Raw genomic sequence first — 25405 nt, forward strand, 5'->3', positions numbered from 1 at the left:
AAAACATCCTCTGGCTGTGGTCTCCTCTTGTTCTTTAGCTTAGGAGTCAGAAATTTTAAATTGACTGTAAATACTAATGCTGCATTTAAAAATTAAGAATGATACTACTTTGCTATGTATGTTCCAATATATAATATTTTGTGCTGGTCAAAATGATATGAAAAAGCCTCAAATTTTTCAAGATTACTGAAAAAAATTTATATGCCTTTTCTTACTGTGGTGATACTGTGATAAAACCTAAAAGTATGTTAAAATATTCTCCTGTATATATTACCCATCATAGTAAAGCAAATGTATTAATTTATTTCCTTACCTGATTTTTTTCACTTTGGTAAGTTTTAAATTTGATGTAAGAAAATATCTGAAGCTCTAACATTAATAAATGAATGTTGAATAGGATCAGACTCAAAGACACCTACATTAAAGCACAAAGTCCGTAAATTGCATGATTCAAATTTTTTGAATTCCCTGTATTTTTGATCCACTTATTTAACTTCTGGGACTGATCTTTAGCATCACTAAGCAAGAAAGGAATATCTTTAAATGCTCCTCACATAAAATGAAGTTTGTCCATACCTTGCACAGTGGAAAAGTGCATCTTAACAAGCAAATGAATCATTGATTCACACAGAGGACAAATTCTCACTTTATTCATTCACAACATACATGGATCCTGCATGTGTACATTCTTCTTTGTGTCATGGCTGTCCTGGAGTTATTTTCTCCTATGTCATACTTACTTGAAGGATGCCACCATTGTTACACTGCTAAACTAACCCCCCAACATTACTGAACTAAAATAGGTCCTAGATCCTATTTATTAGGTGATAAGACCAAATGTCTCTATATGTCCCATATCTCATGCAGAGGACACAGACTTCCATACTTTGCTATATTGGTAAACTGCAAATTAAATTACTATGTTTTTCTTCCTTAGCAGGTATCGCTTGTCTGAGCAGCAGTTCTGACTGGATTATTACTAAACTGACTGATTTGTTTCATAATAAAAGAGAAAGGATTTTTTAATAGCACACAGAGCAAAAACAAAAAAATTTTTTTTTCATTTTCGTTTTGCTAAATGTAGAATTAGCTGTGGTACCTACAAAAAGTAGGTGGTAAGTTTTCTGCACTTTTAAATAATGCCCTCAACCAACCTGTGCATTTACAGCTTATTGTGTGAGATTGGGATCACTACCTTCCCACTTAGTTCCTGCAGAAGTGGGAGGAAATAACAGAAGAGCAGAAAATGACAGGTCCAGAAAAGAGATTTCACATGACTATTCCCTTTTTAGAGCATTTTAAGCTTTATTAACAAAACACTTTAAACTTTGAATTAAGTGATGAAGCTCCTTGGCATTAGAAAACAGCTTTCAAAACCACTGTTTTAGTTTCCAAGAAGCAAAAGCTTAATACCAAAAACATTTCTGTTTCCAACTATAACAGTATCTGGCATAATATGATATTGTAACAGTAATTCCCGTCTCTTGGTGAGTGTGGATGGCTTTCTGCTCCACAGTAAGAGCAGAGGTATGCAGTGGAAGGGTCAGCTTTGAGCTTGGCAGAACACAGCATATGTGATTTTAGGCAAGTCGTTCGAAACCACGTCCAAGAAAGGCAGCAGGCAACACTTACAGTGTGTAACTTCAGGACCTGGTCTCCTCTTACAGTTCAGGTGAAGGACTGCACGTCCTGGAAGGAATCCAGCATAACTGGGGAACTGTCTAAATCTAGCTAGGAGAGGGATCAGAGTTATCACTGAGAACAGTAACTGGACTGAGTGCCTGTGGTGGACCATCTCCTGCCTCTTGCCAAGACAAAGTTGTGGGCAGGTGCACAAGCACAGAGCTAGATGTGCAGGGAACAGAAAGTCCAACCCCCTCCCAAATGCTTCAAATACACATTTCTGAATTTTCAGATCCTTCAGCATTAGATAACAGCTGGCGGGGCTTTTAAAAGGATCAAAATTTTGGATTTATACACTTAAAAGTTCTGTCTGTCCCACATTAGGAATTCCAGCAGCACTGAACTCTCCAAGTTAATTATTCTTTTTACTTCAGCCATATCAGTGTTACCCATAATGTGCAGAGCAGGTGTGTACTAAATTCTTTATGCATCTGGAACATAATCATTCTGTATTCATTCCTTTACTCATAGAACAAGAATATCAGTTCCCTACTCACATACTATGAGAATAAATATATAAATGTTTTTGGAAGTGCTCAGATAATACAGGCACTGGAAATTTAAAATTAGATGGAAGTACAGCTATGCTATACAAGGCCTAAACAATATAGTCACTTAGAAGACCAAAAACCACTTTAGAGGGAAGAAAAATCAGGCACCTCCTGTCTTTCTAGACCACCATTTGAATTCCAGTTGAGGCGTCTTAACGGTCAAAATTGCGATATGTAATTACACTGCAGATAGTATTAAGAATTAGTAGTTTATTCTAGTCAGAGGAGAAACATAAATACAGAAAGCTTTCTTGATACTAAGGTTCATTTGCTGATGGAGCTAGGGGATTAATTTTGAGTATGAAGTCTGAGGGATTTCCCATAAAAGATCTTGTCAGAATTAAATGTCAGACAATTAAGTTTCTGGTGATATTTTCCAAAACCCAGTTTCTTTAGCATACATTAAGTTAAAAATCCGTAACTTTTTTTTTTTTTTAAGTATCTTCAGCAGAGCTACATCTATTTCTTAACAACTATACAGTATTGAAATCGAGAGCCTTATTTACTAAGAAACACTTCACCTCCAGAGCAGAAGCTGTGATGCCAGAAGTGGAGAGGACAAAGAGGTGAGTACAGCTGGCCCACTCCTCTCTGTCCAGCCCCTCAGGGCTTCTCCGACTCACGGTCAGAAATTTATCGCTGTGGTGGTTCACTGCCCATGGGGCGTCTGGGGCACAGGCAGATAACCCCTGACGGTTCATGCCCCCCTCCAGGTTCCCGGGGGCTTACACTGAACCCAAACCACACCAGGCACCTCTTCGCCCGGCGTGTGTTCAAGGTGTACAACCTCACGCCATGCGAACTGGTCCCGGACAGTTTATGCGGATGTAACACAGGAGATTAACCTGCAGCCCTTAGTGGCACCTGCACTCTGGGCTCTGAGGTTTGAACCCAGCTGCCCGCGGGCGGCACAGGCACGGAGCGCGCGGACTGGCGATCACGAGTGTCCCCGTCGCTGCACTCCCGACGCGAGCAAGGCCGAGCAGAGCCCAAAGGCCTGGCGGGACAGGCGCCGGCTCCCTGACGCTCCGGCCCTTCGGGGGTTCCTCCGGCGGGGCGAGGCTCTTTCTGGCCGCAGCGACGATGACAGAGGGGTCGGAAGGGCCCCGCGGCGTCCCCGGCCGAGCTGCGGGCGCTGCGGGCGTCAGGCGGCCCCACGCCATCCCCGGGCGCTGCCCCGCGGGCCGGCCCCGCTCCGCCCTCCCGCCAATGACGGCCGGGGCCGTCACCGCGCTGCGTCACGGGGGCGGCCGCCAAGATGGCGAAGGTGTCGGAGATGTACGACGTGACTTGGGAAGGTAACGCCGCGCAGCCGGCGGTCCCCGCCCGGGGCAGGGGCCGTGCCCGGCCCGACCGGCCCCCGGCCGCGGGGAGGGGGCGGCGCTCCCGGAGCCCGTCAGCGCGGCGGGCCCGGGCCGGCGCCGGGCGACCGTACCCAGGCCCGGGGAGCAGGGGCGAGGGGCGGCGGTTCTAGCGGCCGCCGGACTCCTCGGGCTGTGGGCGGCCGGGCCGCAGAAGTGGCGACCTGCGCTCGGCCCCTCGGTGCCCGCAGGTCTCCGGCCGGTGACGCGCACCTGGCCCGGAGCGCCCCGCGCTGCCCCGGTGCGCGGCGGGCCAGCCCCGCCTCGCCTCCCCTCGGCTCCCCGTGCCTTCGCTCCGCGGGGACGGACCCGCGTCCCCAGGGCGCGGCGGCTGCGCTGCCGTTTCCCGGCCTTCCCCCATGGTACAGCGCTTACCAGGAATAATGAATGGTCTCTTGGCAGGGTCAGCAGTTTGTGCCATAGTTCATCTTTTGGTGGACTGAAAATTACGTGATATTTTCGTAAAACTCGATCACAAGCGTTTGTGGGGAAACTCCAAGAACTTCTGAAGTGACAAAAGTTTTTGAAAATCCTGCCCCTCAGGTCTTAATAGCTTTCGCGTCAGTTCGACCATAATGGTGATGTATTTTTCATACATCAGTGCTGTCTGAGCTTTACTCGACATTCTCAGTGGTTCTTCTTTCATAACCAGTATTCACATGTGAGCTCAAGACAGCATTCAAGCCCCTTGCAGTCTCCTGTCAAGAATAAATGAATGGTTTATAATAATAATTTTGGCCATAAAGGGGGAACCTTTAGCTACATACCAGGCGTTACAAACATTATACTGTAGAGAAGATAATGCAGAGAGAAGCGGTGTGATCTTTGGTTTTCATTTCTTTACTGCTAATCTGTGAAGAAATAATTGAGCAGTAGAATAATTCCTCAGTCATGAATTGTTGCTTAGTTTGGCTTTGTAGCTAACAGGAGGAATATTGCATGGGATGTATTTTATCAGAAGCCAGTAAATTGCCCATTGAAATAGCTCCCATGCTGTCTTTCCTGTACCTTTTTCTGTAGGATTGAAGCAAAACAAAATGGAATTTCAAACATTCAGTTTTTGGGTCAAATTGCATTAATCTCAGGAAAAATTTTAGCTGTTATTGAAGAAAATAGTGCTGTAAGTGAATTAATAAGGATGAAGAAGTGGGCTTGCTTGCCAGTGTGTCGGGAAGTCAGTTAATTTTACTTTGATATTTGGTTGTATCACCATGATGTCATTAGACTGATTGGCAAAACCTTGAGTGACTATTCTTTTATATCTTTTGAATGAAGCTGTAGTACTTGTGAAGCTCATCTTGGATGGAGATCATATGGATCATTACTGGTGTTATTAAATTTTCACAGAAGTTGCCTTAAACCACCTCGTGTTGAAAAATTTTCCAGTTTTTATTTTTCTTGAGCAGATGTTACAAAACTGGGATTTAGGGTTTTTTTTTCCTGTTGTTCTTGAGTATCAGTGACTGGAAAGAGAAATGAGCTTTTTCACAGGGTGGGTAACATGCACTGTCAACATGTTTCTGTACATTTAGCCCTACATTGTTTTGGCCCAGGGCATTGCAGAGTGTATGTTTATGCTCTAACACAGAGGCCAGGTGTAGGATACTCAAGCTTACTGATTCTGGATGTGGCTAATTCATACTGAGGTGAGCTTCCTGCTCCTAGAAATAACCTCCATATTCTGTTTCCAAGAGTTCTGTTTGACATTTGTGGCATTGTGCTAGGTGTAGAGTGGGTGGGGTTGAATGAGAAACTTTGGAGGACCAGCTGGTGAGTTTTATCATTTCAACTTCTCAGTTGTGTACATCCAAATGAAAGTCTGGTGTATGTTGGTACAAGAGATTGTCTCCACTTTAGAAGCACACATTCGAAAAATTCTGTATTTTTTTTCTCTATTTTAAGAGACAAAAAATAAGGTGAAAATGGAGTCCTGCAACAGACCATGCGAGGACTCTTCTTAAAGAAGACAACTTTTCTCTTTTTTTCTGTGTGAGCTTTAACAGGTCCTGGTGCAGTAAAGCTTTTCATAGGTGAGGTGATCCCAGCAGTGTTGTCACCTAGTTCCTTGCAAAGAACTTGAACACAGTTCTAGGAATTTTATGTAGCTCATTTTGAATCTTTCTAAAATGCCTTATTTCTGTGAAACCGAGTGTATGGTTGATATGTCCTTTATATACCCAGGCCTTTCTAAACAAGACATTTTATACTTAGATATTGCTCAAAGATGACTCTGTGATTCAAAGTTAGAAAAGAAGAACTACATGAAACAAATGAAATAGTTTGTACCTTGCTTTGCTTTTAACTCAGGTTCTTTGAGACAGAGGTAGGAGTTTAACCATAGTTAAATGTTGTTAGGTACATGCGTGGTACAGGTGGTTAGGAAAGATAACTGAAAATAACTGTATTTTCCAGCGTGGGAGCTGTTGTTTTTATTTTTTCTTTCTTTACTTTGTTGCTGTGTCTCAGGCTTTAAAGTGTACTTGGAAATCTGTGTAGCAGGAAAACATCCCATTTAACTTCATGGTCTTGATCAATGGGCTCAGATCATCCAATACCACAGGGTGCTGTGGTATTGAAAGACAAGCTTATATGTTTTTATGTAACATATTTTGCAGTAACGCTTATTTACTTGAGACAAAGATAATATGTTGCTCCTTTTTTTTTTTTGATACTGTTACTAATTATCCTATAGAAAATGGCATATTTCCTGATTCCTTCATATGTAAATGAATTGGAAACTATGTGGAGTGACAGGAAGCGAAGAACTGCAGGTGTAACAAAGGATCATAATGTATTAGGTTTGGACATCACTTGGTACCAGGATATGTGTAGCCTCTTACTAGGTGGTTCTTAAGCTATGTAGAACTTCATAGAATAAATATTTATATTTTCAGTGATACATTAAAGATGATTTTGTGCCATGAGTGGAAATACTAAAAAAGCAAACACTTTTGTAACTTCATTTTAGGAGCAAGTTTTGGAGTTAACCTCTAAGTGCAAAATTAGCATGATCTGCAAACAGGCAGCAGTTCAAGACGTCTTAAAATAACAATTGACTTTCACAGAAAATGCATCTGACGTTGTCAGAATTGGACAGAAAAGCCAGGTTTTCTTTTCTTACCCTTGCACAGCAGCTTAATGGCATGAACACATCACACCCTGCTAAAGTGAAGCAGTGACTTCAGGCTGTCATTCCCCAAGATTTTGGGGATCTTTGAGTGCTGTCACAGCAACTCTTGTTTCAGTCAATAATTCTCTTCAGTAGATATCATGAAAAAATAAAAAAGAGAAATATGGCATATTCTCTAAAATTAGCTTTCTTTTGATATAAATTGAAAAAGTGAAAAAAGTATTTTCTAAGATTTTTATAAGCTCTGAATGCCTCTTGCTTAAGTTCTTTGTAACATTAAATTAGTAATGCTACTGTATTAAAAATTGTACTGTTCCAATAGTGGCATTTAGAAGTTTTTGTTACCATGTTCATGTGAGACTTTTCTCAAGGAACTCTGTGTCATTTTTGAAAATATCATAAAATGCTTTATAAGATGAAGTTTTAACTGTGTATATATAAGGCCATTTTCTTGCAAATGTGTGTATCTGGGAACGTGTTGTATACAAAAAAAGAGAAAATTCCATCTTTAATGTCTCTAGTCATTAAAGTCCACTTTAGGTGACAAACTCCCTTTCTGTGACTAAGAAACTAAATTCATATTTAGTTTGCATGGAAAGACTCTAGGAAATAGAAAACAGTCTTAAGATTTTATCTCCATGATAATCTATGTGCAGTTAACTGATTTTGATGTGGTTTTGTTATGTTCTGTGCTGTCTTTGCTTTCTTTTAGCTATTCCTAATTTTCAGTTGTAATCAAAGGGTCAGATCAGTTTACTCTGGGTTTCATATATGGATTTATGGGATTACAGCAGGCAAAGGTGAGATGCTGGGGTTTTTTTTTAATTGAGGCCCTTTTGACAGCAGAGTTACCAGGGTTAGAGGCAGCATCTGCAGCACTCAGCTATGACACCTGTGCCTCTGCCTGCACCTGCCAGATGGGAGTGCACAGAGGTGGGCTGTGCATGAAGATTTCGTGTCTGTAACAGAGAATCAATATACAGATGAGCTCTGGAAATATAATGGCTGTGGGGTCCCTGACTGACTGCCGTGGTAGCAGCTATATGCCAAGGTCACATTTTGGAGTCTGAAATGTCTGTCTGCCCCAAAGTGGTAATTTCTTTCATTTCATCAGGGGCTTTTAGATACCAAGGACTTGAAAACTATGATCCAATTAATCAGTGCAAGTGTAGGTAATTATAGGAGGATTACTTCATATCTGGTTGCTCAGTCCAAATGAACTGACACTTTACCGGACACAAAAATAAAACACAGGTTGTGTCTCTTGGCTTGCAGTAGACTTCTTGCATGGTTTTAGGAAACAGCAGACATTGTCCCAACTGCCTCTGTTCCTTTGAACTTGTAACACTTTTGATTTACATGTGCCAAGCCTGCCAATTTAGAAGAACCCAAGTCTAAAACAAATGTATCAGTTGCTCAGCACCAGCCTATATGTGACAGGAGAAATTGTAATTAAACTTAGACATTTCTTTACCTTGTTTTTTTCTTCTAAAATTGCTAATTGCTGCTGCCCAGCCTTGTATTACATCTCCAAGACTTTTAAGTTATTATTATCTGACTCTTTTGATAGATTTCTTAGTAAAAAATTGATTTGACTAAGAAAATGTAATGTTTTGTTTATGTTTGACAGTTTTTAAAAGCCTTTTGTAATTTTACTGCACTTCTTAGTGTTTTCTTTCTTCTACCTTCTACATAAAATCAGTATTTCTAAAATTAATAAATCTTTCATTCATCAGCTGACATTCTATTCTTTGTCCTACAGGTTTTTTTCCATTGCTGTGAATGTTGAGCTTGTGTGATGAATGGTAGATGTACCTTCTGTTAATAAATAATTCAAACACTATTCCATTTGGAATCACACTGAAATGAAGGCATTGATAATTTCCAAGTAAATGAGTGGGTGGAAATTGGACAGCTTATTTATTTTCAGGCATTTAGCTTGTCAGCTTTTGTGAATGTTTGTGCACGCTCACATTCTTGCCGTCTAACGTTGAATTTCCAGGGACCATCATATGTCTAGAACCATTTAACTTTGCCCATGCATATGAAATGTAACCCTGTGGTGGTTTTGGTTGAATTTCAAAACACAAAATGTAGCACAATGACAGTCTTATGAGCAATCTGAGATCACTTCAGGTAGATGGAACAACTTTCAGGGCTTAATTTTTAACTGGCATTTATGTTAACTCTGTGTTTTGAAGTGCAAGAAAAACTGACAGTGTTTAGATCTATCGCTGTATTTGTTTTTCCAGCTGTTTTAAAGTTTTAAAAAAATATTAGCAACAGTTATCCTGGTACCTTCTTATTAGTAAAGCCACTATCTAGTAATGAAAACTATTTTCCTTCAGTTTTCTCGAAATTTGTTCTTGTGTATAGGACATCTACACATATATAAATGTTTGTATATATAAAATTGCATTCTTAGCAATTTCCTGATCTAGAAGATAAATAAAGCTCAGGCAAGGTAGCCTCTAGTTGACTTGATGAAAATGCCTGCTCTCCTCTTAAATGTACTCTTGAAACAAAAATCCTCATGCTAAAATAACAGTGATTTTTTTTGGACACTTCCCTGGTATAGAAGGCCTTCACATTCATGTCTACCTTTCTTGAAGCTCCTTTCTCTAGGAGTGTGTAACTTCCTTTCAGAGTGGAAGTTTTAATGCTTTTCCTAAAATGTCAAGTGAAAATTTATCCACCTGTAGCAGAAATGCAATTTTAGTGTTGTTTGTAAATGTGTGAAACTACTTGGGAGAAATCTCTTGTAGCCTATTCTACCTAACAATGGATAAATTTTATTACTTATTGGATAACTAGGTATACATTTCTTTACTGCATGTGTTACTGTCCTGAGGGATTGCAAACTTAGAAGTTGAACTGATTATGTTAGAGTATGAGTGCAGTTTGGGTAATGAGGTTTCAGAGATCTGTTCTCTGTAGTTTTTTAGTATTAGTAGAAGTCACTTTCTTAGCTCTGTTGCTCTTTAAAACCATTCTTCATATGTGTATCTTGTCTGTCATATGCACATTCAAATTCCATTACTATGTGGAAATTTCAATTTTTTTACTGCCCTTTGCCCACAGATATGCGTGACAAAATGAGGAAATGGAGGGAAGAAAACTACCGAAACAGTGAACAGATAGTGGATGTTGGAGAAGAGTTAATTAATGAATATGCATCTAAACTTGGAGATGACAGTAAGTAAACAACCATTATTTTAAAAGTTTCATTGTCTGATTTGGTTTTCTTTTTTCAGTCTCTATTTTATTTAACAGCCTTTGTGTTGTCTTTCAGTATGTGCTGATGTTGATGAAATATATATTACTTTCTTAGTCTAATAGGCTTCCAGAATTCCACGAGTTTATTTCTTTCCCAAATGTGGGCTGCAGTGGAAACAGCTGTAAAAATTACCTGTTAGAACTGTTAACTTGCTGTACTAGTATTTAGATTGCAATGCAAAAACTTCATGTGCAGCTGTTACTTAGATATTATTTGCCTGATTTTCTGTTCTTCAACACTGTGACAGAAATTGAAGCAAGTCCTCACGGGGATCTGGCTAGAATATGGCAGTTTTGTTGGGAAAAACAGAATTAGAGCTTTTTTGTTTTTCAAGATGTCAGAAAATACTTTGGCACTAAAAGCACTAAATTGCTTAAATACGTTTTTAATTAATTCCAGCAGTTTCTTAATTTGTCCCTGTTTCAGATGTGATTCATGGGAGTAGATGGGGAAAAATGTACAGACAGAATTAATATTAATCCTGTTTACATGATAGGTGCTTCCTATTGTTTTAAACAAACTCCAAACCAATTATCTGCATTTATTGTCTCTTTGTGTCCAGTTTGGATAATTTATGAACAGGTGATGATTGCTGCCCTGGACTGCAGTCGAGATGATTTGGCATTGGTAAGTTTTCAAGTTGACTTTTCTTTCACACTGTATGTTTTCATCCTGGGTGTCTCTTCCAGATAGGTTTTTGGACAGTTACAGGATATTCTGAACTCCATAGCTTGGACTGGTAGAAAGAGTATCTGTCAAGAAATACACAGCTGTGAAGGAACTGCCGCCATCTACCTCTTCTAAGGCATAACTTCTGTTTATACAGATCACATCTCTTCCAATAGCCATGAAAATATTTACAGCTACTCTGGTATGGGCTAAAGGTCAAGAATAATATTAAAGTTGCCATATTGTACAGAGAATGTTTGTTTATTGAAAAACTCCCAAATTGTATTGGTTTTCTGAATGTTTTGAGGTAAAATGACCCATCTTACATATCATATTATATGTCGTGTTGGCTACCATCAAAGAAAGTCATTGACATATTGGAGCAGATCTTCAACATGAATAAGAAGCTGGACTGCATAATGTATAAGGAAAGGCTGGGAGATCTGTGTTAAGTCTTGGAAAAGTCAAGAAGGGATTTTTGAATATGTACTGATGGGAAGGAAAGTAGAAAGAAGGTGGGCACATTTTCATAGATGTGCAGCAAAAGACAAGTGTGGGATGTAAGCTGCAACAAAGGAAATTCCATTTATGTATTAGGACAAACTTTGTGAATGCTTTATGACAACTGGCACATTGAAGCTGTGGAATCTCCTTTGGAAATGCTTAAAAATAGATTGGGATATGGCCCTGCACTCCCTTGGAAACTGGCTCTGTTTTGAGTGGGGATTTGGAGCAGGTGAACTCCAAGGGTCCCTTGCAATCCAAGTTATTTGGTGATTGTTGATAAAAATATTGTTAATGGATATTTGAGTTTTGTTAATTTGGATGTAAATTTATTTGAATGATACAAATAACAATTGAGATAGAATTAGCTTATTTTGAACTGTAACCTGTTCGTTAGATTAAAAACAAAAAAAGCCACTGAAACAAAACAACCCAGTCAGCTTAGCTAATCCTTTAAAGGCAACAACAGGAAAAGGCAAAAGTATGTCTTGCAGGAAAATTTTAATACTCTTTTCACCCCTCCTTCAGAAAACAGTCAGAAGAAAACAGAGGCTTGTCTTATACCCTGAAAGCCATCAAGCTTGAGCTTATTCTACGTAAAAAGCCATTTTCAAGGCCCCAGGTCTTTCACAGCAATTACTTCTCCAGTGCCTTGTTCTCTGTCAGATGACAAAATACCTCATAAAATCTTTGAGCTTCATGTGATGTCATTTGGGTAAAACGTAATGCAACGGGGCAGACTAGAGGATGTGGTTGGGAGAAGGGCAGTTTGAAAACAGGCAGCACTAGACAGGGTTATCTGGCATCCCATATATATGATATATATGATAAAGTGGAATATGCTGGAAAATACAGTACAAGACTTTGAACTTGTGACCCCACTGAACTTCCTTCTCTTTTGTCCCTCAGAAGAAAATACTCTTGTAGTATAGCTGCTTGTTTAAACAAAACCAAATAGACTTACTGTTTAAATAAATACGTGATTAAATAAATACTGATTTATATGTAAAACAGATTTAGTCTTTATTTTCAGGGTCTTTTAAAGAAGACTTTCACAAAATTGTTGACGGAGCCAGTGTTGAAAGATCAGTTGTGAAACTATTTGTACTAACCCTGGCAGGGAGTTTAAATTTCAGTGTCTGTGCCCTTTAAGGAATAGTGTGGGGGAATGCAGCATTTTATATGCAGCTCAGAAACAAGATTAAAATCATAGGAGGAAACTTAGAGTTATTTTTTATTTTTTAATTTGATTGATTTATCATAAAGAAGTCGTTAATTCAAACAGGTCAACATCATTTGTGGCATTTTACCACAGCTGTAGCTCCAAAGTAGACAAACAGCTTTAGAACTTCTGGTATTTTAGCAGTGAGCTTTTGACAGCTGTGATGCATTTTGTTTAGCGGAAGAGGTCTCATCTACTCCAAATGAGAAGCTGAGGTAGTTTTCAGAAGCATTTCTCTCTTTTGTTTTTTTCTTTTTCTTTCCTCTATTTACTACTTTGTCCTTTCCATCCTGCACAAAAAGCCCATGTGTAGTCCATGCCCCTGCTGCAGCCAGCCAGTTGGTTCACACAGGTGGTTCAGTGCAGTCACCTGTTGTTGGCAGCGTTTGAATTACCAGTGTTTTACCTGCTCCAGGTCCAGGTTTATATTTCTCTGCCTTTGTCTGATTTTTAAAAAGTCAGAAAGCAAATTGAGTGCAAGCTGAAGTTTCACATGCAAATTATGTTTGCCGTTGTAACTGAGAGAATTCTGAGAGAATGTCGCAAGTAGAGTATTGACGTGGTGCAAAACCAGTTCTCAATAAAATAAATGATTATGGGGATTACAAGTTCCATTTAAAGAGGACATTCAGTGCTGCTGAGTCCAGAACATTTTGAAGATACAGCTGCTGTAATTTATTCTTGTGCTTTTGGTTTTATCAGTGTTACAGTGAGTTGTTTGTGACTTTCTTACTACTTTTCGTGTCACTTTGTTGTGTCCAATAGCTTAATCTACATGAGCTTATTTTGGCCCTCTGGCAGTGTTTGGTTGAGTAATGATTGTGTAGTGAGATCTAATGTGAACAGTTCTGGTCTTGTATTACTCCTGCACTTGAGCACTACTTTCATATTGTCAATGAGGATTTTTCAGATGTCAAAGTCCTCCTGCAGAGTATGTAATTTATTATTATAAGTGTTACAATTTTTGTTGTTTGTGGAGAAGAATAGTACATGTATTTATAAAAACCACTATCCTTCGGGATCCACTGACCACTGGACCACAGGATGGATTTATTGTATTTTTTTTTAAAGTCTACAAGGTTGTCTGGGTTTTAAAAGCTGGAGTGAATCTACTTTTCTTGAGTTTTATGTAAATTTTCCTGCCTCTTAAGAATGGTCAGATTAATTCAGATGTCATGTAACATGCTGCTAAGTACATGTAGTTTTTTGTGACTAGAGGAACAGAAGTTCACCTAGACATCACTCAAGAGTGCCAGTAAACTATTTCTGTACTAAACCTGAGTCTTTCTATCTGAAATTGCAATGTAAGGATCTTGGTTCATTGCAAATTAAGTTGGTTGTGATGAAAATAGTCTGTTCTTGCTTGAGGCTAAGCATTACAACTTTGGTTACTGTTGCTTTTCTCTCTTCCTTTTCTATTTTTTAGCATCTGTGAGAGATGTAAATATTCCTCTTGAATGTGCTTTAGCAACCTGTTTATATACAGAAACAAAGAGGGATCCTACTAATTGTTACTGATTTGTACTTTTTCCTTTGACCTGTGGATGTGATGAGATGGAATAGATTATGTAGATAGGCCTCTACTAGAACCTTATGTCTGAAGAACAAGTTTCTAAGTTGAGTTGCATAAATAAGTGCCTAGAAGAGGAGGATTCAGTGTGAAGCTTTTAACGTGATGCACACCACTGGTCTGTTTGAGAGCCTATGGACTATCCTGCCTCCCAGTGTTATGAGTCAGCTACAAACTCTGAAATGCTGTTTAGGCACGTTCAAGATATGGTTACGAGTTAGTTTGCTCTGGGGAAGTTGTGACTCAGTCCCTTTTCCAAACATCCTCTGCTAATCTGGAGAAATCTGCCTGTGATGAATTCTTTTTATCCAGCCCAGGTGCCTCATTGATTTCAGGAGTTAAAAACTATGCCTCTTCTGCCAGCAGGCTGTACCCAAGCCAGTGGCAAACATTTTCTTTGGATTTCAGAGTTTTATTTTAAAAATAAATGCAGAGCATTGTATTAGCATAGTTTGTTCCATTGTGAAATATCCATTTATTAGAGAAGTATCACTTAAGCTCTTACTGTCTTTATTTTGTTTTCTTTACTGTCTTGTGTTACTATGTGGCAACTAAATAGAATTCAAGTTTTAATGGTATCAGAGCTGTTTTAGTACATGAGTGTAATTTTCAGGGCAAATAACTATTTCCAAGGGGACCTGACAGTCTAGTGCCCTGTATGGAAGATACTTAAAATTAGTCTTCTAACAGACAGAATTTCAGTTTCTGACCTTGTTTTTATCAATTCATTTTATTGCTTATTTCAGAAATTGGTATTTACTTTTATTCAGAACTGGCATGCCAGGTTGTTGAATTATCAGCCAAGGCCTTTTTTTTTTTTTTTTTTCTATTTTATCTTCTTCTAGCTTCTCTGTAGATAATTATATTCACAATAGGTTTTGTGGTTCTTTGTATAGTTTTGTCTTCAGGAGCTCAGGCGGCAGTTTCCTGGGAGCCACAGAGTTAAACGGTTAACTGGAATGCGATTTGAAGCTATGGAAAGGTAAAACCTGAATTTGAAAAAAACATACTTTCTGTCTGAAAAAATGTTTGCTCTTTCTAAAAAAAGCTTTCAGCCATTACAGAATGGCAAAATATTGCTGGGCAGTTTCTTTATAGGAAATAACAGTGTGCATGATCATATTAAGATTTTTAGACACTTGTGTTGCATTTTTGCAGGTACTATGCAGTGTTTCATTTTTGCAATCTTCCCATCAGAGATCATAGATCAGAAGGATCTCTTACTTGACAGCAGAAGTCATTATACAGTAGAACACCGCACAGTTTTTTGGCAGATTCTGTGAGGTGTAAGTTTCATCTCACAGAGGCAGGGGAGCATATGAAAATCAGTGCCAGCATTTTTTTTGCCGTAATTGTTCTCCTGTACTCCTGATTACTGCAGGGTGCAGCTCTTTACTCTTGTTTTCTGAGCGTGGGGAAATGAACTTAAAAAGGATTAAATCTACAGAGTTTGTTATAGAAAAAAAAAATCAAAAAACATATGGAATAGAATGGCAGAACATAAAAATCAGACTGACTTTCTTGAAATATCCTATAGAAGGGTTATAGCGTACTAAGTTTAACAGAAATTACTAAAATAATGAACAGATTAAAACTTTGCAGCTTTCCAAATGAATCGCCTCAGGGCTTGAGAATGAACTTTATTGTACACATTTCTCCTTGGATACATCTTTATTGTCAACATTCTGTTTGATAGCACTTGGGTGTTGAGAATGACTTCCAGTGACTTTGAATGATAGAAAATCTGTTCCGTGCCACATTTTGCATACAAAGTTGGTGAGTTTGGAGCCTTTGGGCCATATTGATAAAAAGGAATTGGAAGTACACCCTAAATGGGTTTTGAAAAGCTACTTACTTAGCATATGCTCTTCATCCATTACATTCTTGCAAAATTAGCTTTGAAAGTGGTATTTAATAGGAAACACTGATAAATGTCTGTTGCTTGGATCAAGAATGAATAAATGGACTCCATTCACAGGAGCTGTCTCAGGGCAACCAGATGCTCTGTGTTTTGCACTCACTTTATATAAAATACACATTCTTGAAGAATTTCCATTAAACCTAGCTCTCTTGTCTTCATTTTATATAGGGTAGGAAGACAGTGAGAGAATGGCAGCAGTTTTTCCCCCTTCCTGAAACCTATTCAGAAGTACAATAGATCATAATTCAGTTCAGGCTTATGTGACTACATTAAAGATGTTATTGCATGGGAACTGATCTTTGTGGGAGATGACTGCTGCACAAACATTATGTGTGGTTTCAGCAATGAAGCACTATTGAGCCATAGTTTTCTGAAAGTGCTCATGAAAATTCTTGACAAAATGTCTCTGTCAGGTCAAATCCTTGAGATTAGAGTATCAGGGAGCAGAGAAATTAATAAAAGCTGGTTTCATGTCCATAGGTTTTCTCTAGAAGTCAGAGAAGAAAGAGGCTTCAGCTTGGGGTTGTTTTAAACAGGAGCCCCTGTGCAGGTGCTCTAAGCCATGCCATGGAGGAGCCTGTCTCTCCACTGACTATAAAGGAAGTCTAGGAAGATTTAGGCTGGAGGCATCATGTTTTCAATTGAAGTGAACTTCTTATTAAATTTTAGGACTTGTAGGATCTAGGGAGGATTCTGCTTTCCCCAACAGGAAGAGGAAACAGTGAAGAACATCCCCATAGAATGAGACAGCCCTGTGCACACTTGCTAGTAAAAAGAATAGTGTTCTGGAAGTTCACCCTGTGAAGTTGGGATTATGGCCATCAGAGTCAGTCTTTTAAAATGCATTTGACAAAGCAGCAAGTAACAGAGAACAAAAATAACAGTTTACAGTACATCTGCTCAAGTCTGTAGCAGCCACCTTCTACTCGTTTCTGGTTTTGTGCTTCCTTTCGCACTAGTTCCTATACCTTGTGGTAGCTGGTCTGGACAGCTGAGCTATGATAATGTCAGCAGTGCTTAGGGAACAGTGAGAGGATGTAAATGTGTGTCTAAGGTGATGTCTAAGGAATGTGGAGCATCAAAAATCAATCAGCAGTATCTCTGAAAAGCTACATGTCAAACTCCACATGAAGACACAGTGTATGCCCTAGTTCTGTGGTGATAGCACAACAGCTGTGTAGTGAAATATGGTTTGAATTAACTTCCTTTGTTTGGGCCATGTACACAGCTGACTGAATGCACAGATCTGTTTCCCAGAAGGTTTGAAGTGCTCACAGCACCTGAAGTAACCTGTTTCAAGCATAGTTCAGATCACAGAGTTAATTGATAAACAAATAATAAAAAGTGGGAAATGGTGGAAAACATTTTCTTTCAAGATTTATGTTACAATCTGGGGTAGAATCCTATATGAATCTTTCCGGTTTGCTGTATGCAGCTGTTCATATAAAGTCACAACAGAAGAAACTTTACATGAAGTTCTAAGTTAAAACAATGAAGTGAAATGTCATTATTTTGGATGGCTTTTCAAATTTTGGAGTTTCTGTTTCTTGCAAGATGTGAAAGGGGGAGTAAGAGATGTGATGGTTGGACCTATCAGGTATAGATAAAGAGAGAACAGACAGGAGAGTAAGATACTGGGTGTAAAATACCTAAGTTGTTGCTGAAACAGTATTCCATGAAGCAATTCCCATATGTTTTTCTTAATTGGTGACGTACAATACTGCTGTTGATACTTAGCACTCACTCAAAAGAATTTTGTGTAAATATAGTTTGCTTATTATATGTATATTATATTTCAGTATAAAAAAATGCAGGAGGGTTATTAACTATTGCAAGAAGAGTCAAAAAGACAGAAGTTCTGTCTTAACAAAAGTAAATATGACTGATTTCTTTGAACAGGTACGATGATGCTATCCAGTTATATGATAGAATTTTACAAGAAGATTCAACTAACACAGTAAGTTTAAAAGATAATTCTAAACTGCAGTGATGTGTTGTTTGAAACTGTGACTATATTTTCTGTGTTTCAGTGTGGAAAAATGTGTGTCTATATTACTGTGTTTGTTTCCTTTAGTTTTCTGTTAAAATAACCAATGTTACCTTCATTTCCTGGCGGGAAGATGTGATATAATACCTGCTTAAACACGGATTTTAGGAGACAGATTATAACTAGCAATCTTTCCAGAAGTCTTAGTAGTGTTTAGAGTTGGGCCTTTGCACTCTTTCATTTCCCAGAATATTCAGTATTTAAAAGGGTAATATAGTTTGCCATGTGTCTTCTATGTTCCTAATGCATAGTCTTGCTTAAGGATTAACTATTAATACACTCAGGTAGTGCTTCAATAGCAGTTATTTTGATGTATGTCTGGGACACTTTACTAGCTCTTGAATCAAAATGCGTAAAGCATGCCAGTTGTATAAAACAAAATCTGAGACAGACTGTACTGTTCTTCTAAGCATTTTTGGAATACTGTTTGTGAAAGCCACTGTGAGCTATTAGCTGCCAAAATAAAAGTCTAGAGAAACTTGTAGCAATATATTTTCATGGAATTTTTTTTTTTTCCCACAAGGATAAAACTTGAAATATGAAGAAACTGTGGAGTTCCAGATTCTTGTATGACATACATATTTACTGGACAGTTAATAAATTATTATTAATCATTGTGGGTATTAGTGTTACTTGGTTTTGAGGAGCTGTCTATTGGGTAAACTGTGTAAATGTAATACTAATCGGCTATTGCAGATGTTTTGGCAATCTCAGGTAAACCTTCCTACGTGTGTGTTGAACCTCTACCTTTCTTTGGTCAGCTTATTTGATGAGGTCTGCTATTCAGAGGGGGGAAAACCCACAGAAACACAGATAACTGGGATTAACTAGGGTATGCCAGAGCTGGATATAGATCAAGTGCCATCCCTCAAAGTAAGTAAACCATTAAAAAACCCCACAAAACAAATTAAAAAGCAAGCAGTAACAATAAAAAACACCCCAAACCACTAGAAAGTTATTTTCGAGGCAACACATCTGGAAACAATACCAAGTTAAGCACTCGGACACAGTGGTAGGTTAAAGTCTGTCTGTTAGCAGCGATAGAACTCACAGATTTTTTGCAAGGGTAAAAAGAACTATTGCAGTTCTTCACTCTTCTTTTTCACTCTCCCTGAAGAAGTAGAAGCTTGAGCTCAAGAAGTTTTGAGCACAAGCATAGGTGTCCCCAGTAAATGGTGGATTTTATCTGTGCATGGCCCAAAGAGTTTCAGAGACACTAAATCTTCAGTCATGTAGAACCAATATGGAACCCATTTGCAGTGAAGTCACAGAACGGGTCACCTTGGTGCGTGTTTTTTGACCTTTTTCTGAAAAGTGAAAAATGGAGCACCGTATTACAGTGACTTTTATGGACCACAGATCTTCGAAGCGTGCATTTTTGGCAGTTCTACTCTTCAGCTATCTCAGCGTAGCTAACAGCATCTGAGTGGTTTGTTGGATGACTTTATAAAACGATGTATTTAAATAAGTGAAATGCATGATTATTTCTTTATTTGGATTTCTTCCGTAATCAAATCATAAAGATTATCCATAAAGTTGTAATAGTTAGAAGCATAAGCTGTAAATATTAGAACAGTTGTGTGGTTGGATTTTTTAAGATCTGATAATAGAATTGGAGAATGTTAAATGCAAAGGAAAAGCTCCTTGCTGTGTAGCTGTAGAATTGGTTGAGTAAGGCTTGCATGTCAAGACTGAAAGTTAAGTAAAAAGTTTTGATAAATTGTCATGTGCAGATTTCTGTGTGTCATTTACCTGTTAATTATTTCCATGCACACATGTGGCTGCTGTAGGAAAATATTTCAAGATTTTAGAAAAGCAACTGTTGCTGAGTTTGTCTTGGCACTCACCTTGCTTTATAGAAACTTCTTCTGTCTGCTGACACATGGAGTTGCTTATATACATTGAATGTTTTGGCAAGTGCTTTAAGTGAAACATAGACATTTGTTCACACAAATAATGTAAAAATCATACCTTGCACTGACTGATCAAAAAGTAGCATGGAAAAAGATTTTTCCAAAAAATTACTTCCTTTAGACACATAGCAGAATTTTCCATTCTAAAAAGTAAAATTTGAACTCACATTATGTAATGGACATTTCCACTTTCATCTGAGGTTTTGTTGCATGCAAAGCACTGAAATTAAGGTAACGGCAATTATTTTATTTGATTTCTTATGATAGAATTCAAAATAGTCTTTATTTTTAAAATATGATCATCTCTAAGTTTTATCTCACTCTGCTCTTACTTGCTGAAAAAGATAACTCATTTGACAATGGAACAATGTTAATGTCACCTCAGAAATTTTGTGTCATTTTTCAAAGTGTGTAGATGTTGAGTAATAGTCACTTTCTAAAGACTTTAATGATTAAAATGTGGCTCGTGAAATGCATAACTTGCATACATTTCAATAGGGTAAGAATTGGAATCTTTTCCGTTCTGGTCTATTTTGATTGAAGTCATGGCATGTTAGAGGTCAAGCTGACAGATTACTTTTATTGAGGCTGCGTAGTATTTTCTATCACAGGGCTCTTTTTGTTAATTAAAATTTCGTGTAGTGTCCAGTTAAAAATGTTGATAGTGATGCTGAACAGTGACTGATTTGTTTGTAGGTCTTCAGATAAAATGCTTATTCTGTTTCTCTGAACAAAATAAAAGAGATTAATTGGTTTTTTTAGTGGTGTTGGTAGAAAGGACTTTTTTGTTTGTTTTTCCTCTTTATGTATTTTGTTGATAAATCCTTATCATGCTCTGCTTTGGAGGAAAGCCTTCTAGATAGACAATTTTTCTTCAGTTGGGCACTTCTTGAGGTGGTCTGCCTAGCAGTGCAGAGAAGATTGTTGATGAGAAAGGAAACTGAGTTCATGTGATCAAGACTTAGATTGGTGTCTAACCCACTCCACTGTCATCCTAGTGCACCAGCAGTTTCTCCTGATTATTCAGCTCAACCATCAAGAAGATTGCAGAGCACTTGGTCAACACCAGGGAAAAGTGAGATAAGGCACAAAGTTCTGCCTTAATTCTAATCCACAGAAAATCTGGTGTCTTTATTAGGATAATTCGTCAGCCGTTTTTCTTGCCACTTTTTCAACCAAGCTTTTCATGCAAGACACTCTGTATGCTTCCTTAGCTTAGGACATGTGGATAGTCTCATTAACTTCTTGGGTTTTGTAATATAATTGCATGAATGAATAATTAAAATTTTCGTCGTAAGACAGTGTTCTGATCAACTTTACTGTTTATGGGAGTGGGCAGGGACAAGTGTATGTGTATGGTCACGTGAAGTTAGCATATGGTCACATGAAGTTGCCCTTTCTCTTACTGTTTTGAGATGCTTTTTGTAGATGAGCTGGACGTACTTCAGAAGAGGCACAGGAGGTTCAAGACCTCTGGGAACCCAGAATACTAGAAAGATTCAGAGCAAAATCATAGTACTTAGTATCATGTAAATAGGCAGCAATTATATACCATGAATATCTGAGTTCATCTCTTTCTGTGATTGTGCATTACTACCATCTGGACAGTATAGGTAACCCTTCTTTCCCCACCTCCTTGTCTACACTAAATAAGATGACAATAACGAGTGCTGAATTGGAGTATTGCTTATCTGTTTATCATCTGAACTGTGATATTTCCTTAAAACTGCTGCAGCAACTGTGAATTCATTTTTAACAGAGACCTGTGAAGATCTTGCAGCTTTGTACATTCATCTACAGGATGCTCTGAGTTGCAAAAAGGAAAACTGCTCACCAAATGAAACATCTAGTGGGGAGAATTTTCTGAGGTGACATGGATGTTTCATTAAATATATTGGCAGCACTGCCAGGAAAGACAGAGCTAGACCTAAACTTAGGTGTGTACAGTAGTAGTTTTTAAGGGAATCGAGAAAGATAGCTTGGCACTGTCTGACGCAGGATGGAGTTCGTGAGAGGTATGAAAAACTGCAGCTGCTACTTTGGTTAGTTCCCAACGAAAACTGGTGGGTAAGCTGGGAATGCACTGTGTGGTCCTAAAAGTACAGGTTTTTTGCTTTTGACGGAGCGTCATTTACCATTGCAGTGTTTTTTTGCTTCTTGTTCAGTTGTGATCAGTGAAGAGAGCAGAGTGCATTCCATTTTTCCCATGTTTTGTGAGTGTAGCACTTCCAAATGTTGATGGAGATTTTGTATCTTGAAATTAAGTATTTGAGAACATAAGAACAGCTGTACTGCAGTTGTGGCAAAAGTCCGTTTTACTTGTCCTGTGTCTGACTTTGACTTATTGCAGATCCAGAGGTGTGTAAGACCAAGGCAATGACAGTTTGCTGTGGTCTGTTCTGCCACTTTCTTTTCATCTTCATGTTGCAGTTTTCCTGTGCCAGAAGTGATAACTCTGTTTTTAATGGCTCTTCATGAAATTTCTGCATAAATTTATTTTAAATTTGTTTAAGTTTGCCATGCCTACATCTACAACATAATTGAGAAATTAAATTTTGTAATTGATTAATGGATTGGGCAAATCTCCTGGGTTTTTTTTCATTCCCAGACCTTCAATCTAACAATTTTATTTAATGCCTCTGAATTTGTCTGTTACTGTCAGCAGTTGTTTTCACCTTATTAATACTCATGACTTTAGGGATCTTTTGCACTTTTTTCCCCTCTAAACTAACAAGTCCTAATGTGCAGCAATTCTTGTTGCCATTCTGTGCCTTTAACTCTGCTGCTGTTCTGAGTGTCAGTTCTGTGTTTTTTCCTTTATTTGGGTGAGAAATGAGAGGACAGAACAGCAGTCAGTAATGCAAGAGCATTATGATCTTAAAAACAACAAAATGATGCCACAGATGTGTCTTTTCTGTATTCTTTTCTGTATTCTTTTCTGTATTCTTTTCTGTATTCTTTTCTGATAATTCCAGTATCACCGTATTTTCAGTTTTGGGTTTTGGAGCAGGGTTTTTAGATTTTTTTAAGATGGCTTCTGAACACTGAACTGATGTTTTATAGAACTGTTTATTGCAAGTCCAGTATCTCCCTCTTAACTGGATAAACTCAGCTTTTTTGTGTACATTAAATTAGTATTGTTTGACCCTATATGCAGCCACTTATGTAGATTAAGTTTCAGGGTTTGTTTTATTGTGCTGATAAAAGTATTTATTATGATTCATTATTTTGAATGCTATTTTTTGCTGTTGTCTTTTGTTCTTTATACTTAAAAAACTCCTTATCGACATTTAACTTTACATCACTATTAATTCCCTTGTTAGATCACTTATCAGGAGTGCTGATTAGTGGTTTTTAGTACAGGTGATTCTGGGATTCTCAGTGCAGAGAGCCCTTTCCTTTTTTACTTATTTATCCATCCCCTATTAGACTGGGGTAACTCTAGTTTCCTTCAGAGCTTTCAGCTTCAGGGTGAGACATCTTGTTGAAATTATTTTTTAAGTCAAAAATGACTTTTACATGGATCTTTATTCATCTACACTTAGTGACTCCTTGAAGAATTCCAGTAGATTAGGGAAGCCTTACTTTCCTCTGTGTAAACTGTTCTTACTTTTTGTTGGTATATAGCATTTTTCCTGTTTGCCAATTCCAGGCTTTAGCTTTTCAGCCTTTACAGCTTCTACCAATTTGCTCCATGCTGGTGTTAGTCTTTATAGGTTGTTTATTGGATTCCCCCAGAATTCGGTAACAAGTCATGTTTTGCTTTGACATTATCCCTAAAGGAGCAGCTTCAACCCAGTAGCTCTGTGCCTGCATAGGTTTGCAAGACTTAACTGTCTTTCGTAACTGACTTTGAAAAAAAGTCTGAATTCTGGTAAGAATACGTTCTTTATTGTGGTTGGTTTTGATTACGTGCTATTTATTGACATCTGTGTAGTTTTTTCCATGCATCTTTGTTGTAGCTGTTTACACTTGTTTTGATTTGCATATTGCAATTTCAAGAAAAATGTTTCAATGTATCAAACTCTTAGACCAAATGCACATTTTCTAAAATATTAAAAGAGAGAAAAAATTCTTTTTAAAATGAAAAGTATCATTTGTTTAATGCTGTAGTAGTTATAAAGATAAGAAGTTGTTCCTTTCCTAGGGGTGTTAATCCCTGAAAATTCTCCTACTAATACTTTCTTTGCAGCCATGAAATTTAGAACAATATTAGACTCCCTTTGGTATGTTTTACTAATGAAATGCAGAAGTTGATAAATGTTCAAGTCCTCGCTTCATTTTGAGTCTACTTAATGCTAATTAAAAAGAATCATGACAAATGGAGGATTAGTTCTTATGCCAGATTAGGAATTTTTAGTCTTTCAAAGAAATACCTTAGAAAGGTTCACTCCTTAACAAATTTGTACATACTGAAGTACCGTTGTCCAGATGATACTGTTTTGTAAAGTATTACTGTAAGATGCTTGTATGTTTCAATTAAGAATTGTGGATTTATAGAATTAGCCAATAACCATTCTAGAGTTTTGCTTTAAACTCTGGAAAATTGATGGGTGAAATCCATGTCATAGTATCCGCGCAGTCAAACACTGCAGATCCTGTTACAGCACTGGAGGTTTTGCCTTTTCCTTTTTACTTAAGGTGGAAGGAGAAAGAAGATTGGGTTAGTTTTTGTATGAGGCTTGTTCTAGAAAGCCTTACTGTTGTGATGTGAAGAACTGAAATGTACTCTCTAAATGCTATTTTTTAAATCTTTATCAAGGTAATTGTTTGTGCCTATTTTAGTAGGCTTCTTAGACTTCAAAATAATTTTAAGTCCCTGTAGTTAAAAATAAATTTCTCAAGAATATTCTTGGTCGCCTTGAAATTAATAATTGAACAGATTTGTACCTGCATTTTGCAGTTTTTTAGTATCTTGCAGTAGGTCCCTTAAAAGTGAGTTTGTATTTTGATATGTGAGGTTTTTGGTAAAAAATAATAAAACATGAAATAAATATAATAAATATTATATAATAATATATATAATATTATATATTAATAAAATATAATATAATTAAATATAATAAAATATGAATTTTCCTGGTTTAATAATAAAACATAATAAATAATAATAATAAATAAAACATGATAAAACATGAAATTGCCTGGTTTTCTTTTATCAGCTGGTTGTAAGGCAGGTAATAAATTGGAAGTATGATATAAATGCTAGGTAAAGCTTCTGTAGAGTTGGTGTGAGTCTGGCTTTACTTAACAAATAACTGTTTTTGTATGCTAAAGTAGTTATTAGTGTTTGTTGTGGTTCTGTGCAGTAAGGCATTTTGTTTAATTTGTATGGAAATAAAGAAAAATTGATCCTATGAGTGTAAATTGTCATTAATTATCCTGCTGTCCTCCGGATGCTCAGGAAACTGTGTGAGCCCCAGCTCACAGAGCAGCACTTAAGTTGACTCACACAGTGAGCTCATGGGCAATATAAATGAGAACAAGAATTAGAAGTTTGCAGCACACAAACAGGCCCATGTTTTGGTTGTAATGCAGACCTTTTTGTATATATTTT

General features: G+C 37.7%; 1 protein-coding gene across 1 annotated transcript in view; it reads left to right on the forward strand.

The window, feature by feature from the left end:
* Positions 1–3477: 3477 nt before the first annotated feature.
* Positions 3478–25405, forward strand: part of EMC2 (ER membrane protein complex subunit 2) — a 37067-nt gene continuing 15139 nt past the window's right edge. The window contains exons 1-5 of the mRNA XM_082294698.1: positions 3478–3532; positions 9807–9920; positions 10565–10629; positions 14864–14949; positions 17788–17845. Of these exons, the coding sequence (XP_082150824.1) occupies positions 3493–3532; positions 9807–9920; positions 10565–10629; positions 14864–14949; positions 17788–17845 (363 nt within the window). The 5' untranslated portion in view covers positions 3478–3492. The remainder of the gene's footprint in view (positions 3533–9806; positions 9921–10564; positions 10630–14863; positions 14950–17787; positions 17846–25405) is intronic.

This window comes from Coloeus monedula (genome assembly GCF_965178545.1).
Source record: "Coloeus monedula genome assembly, chromosome: 1".
Taxonomy (NCBI): domain Eukaryota; kingdom Metazoa; phylum Chordata; class Aves; order Passeriformes; family Corvidae; genus Coloeus; species Coloeus monedula.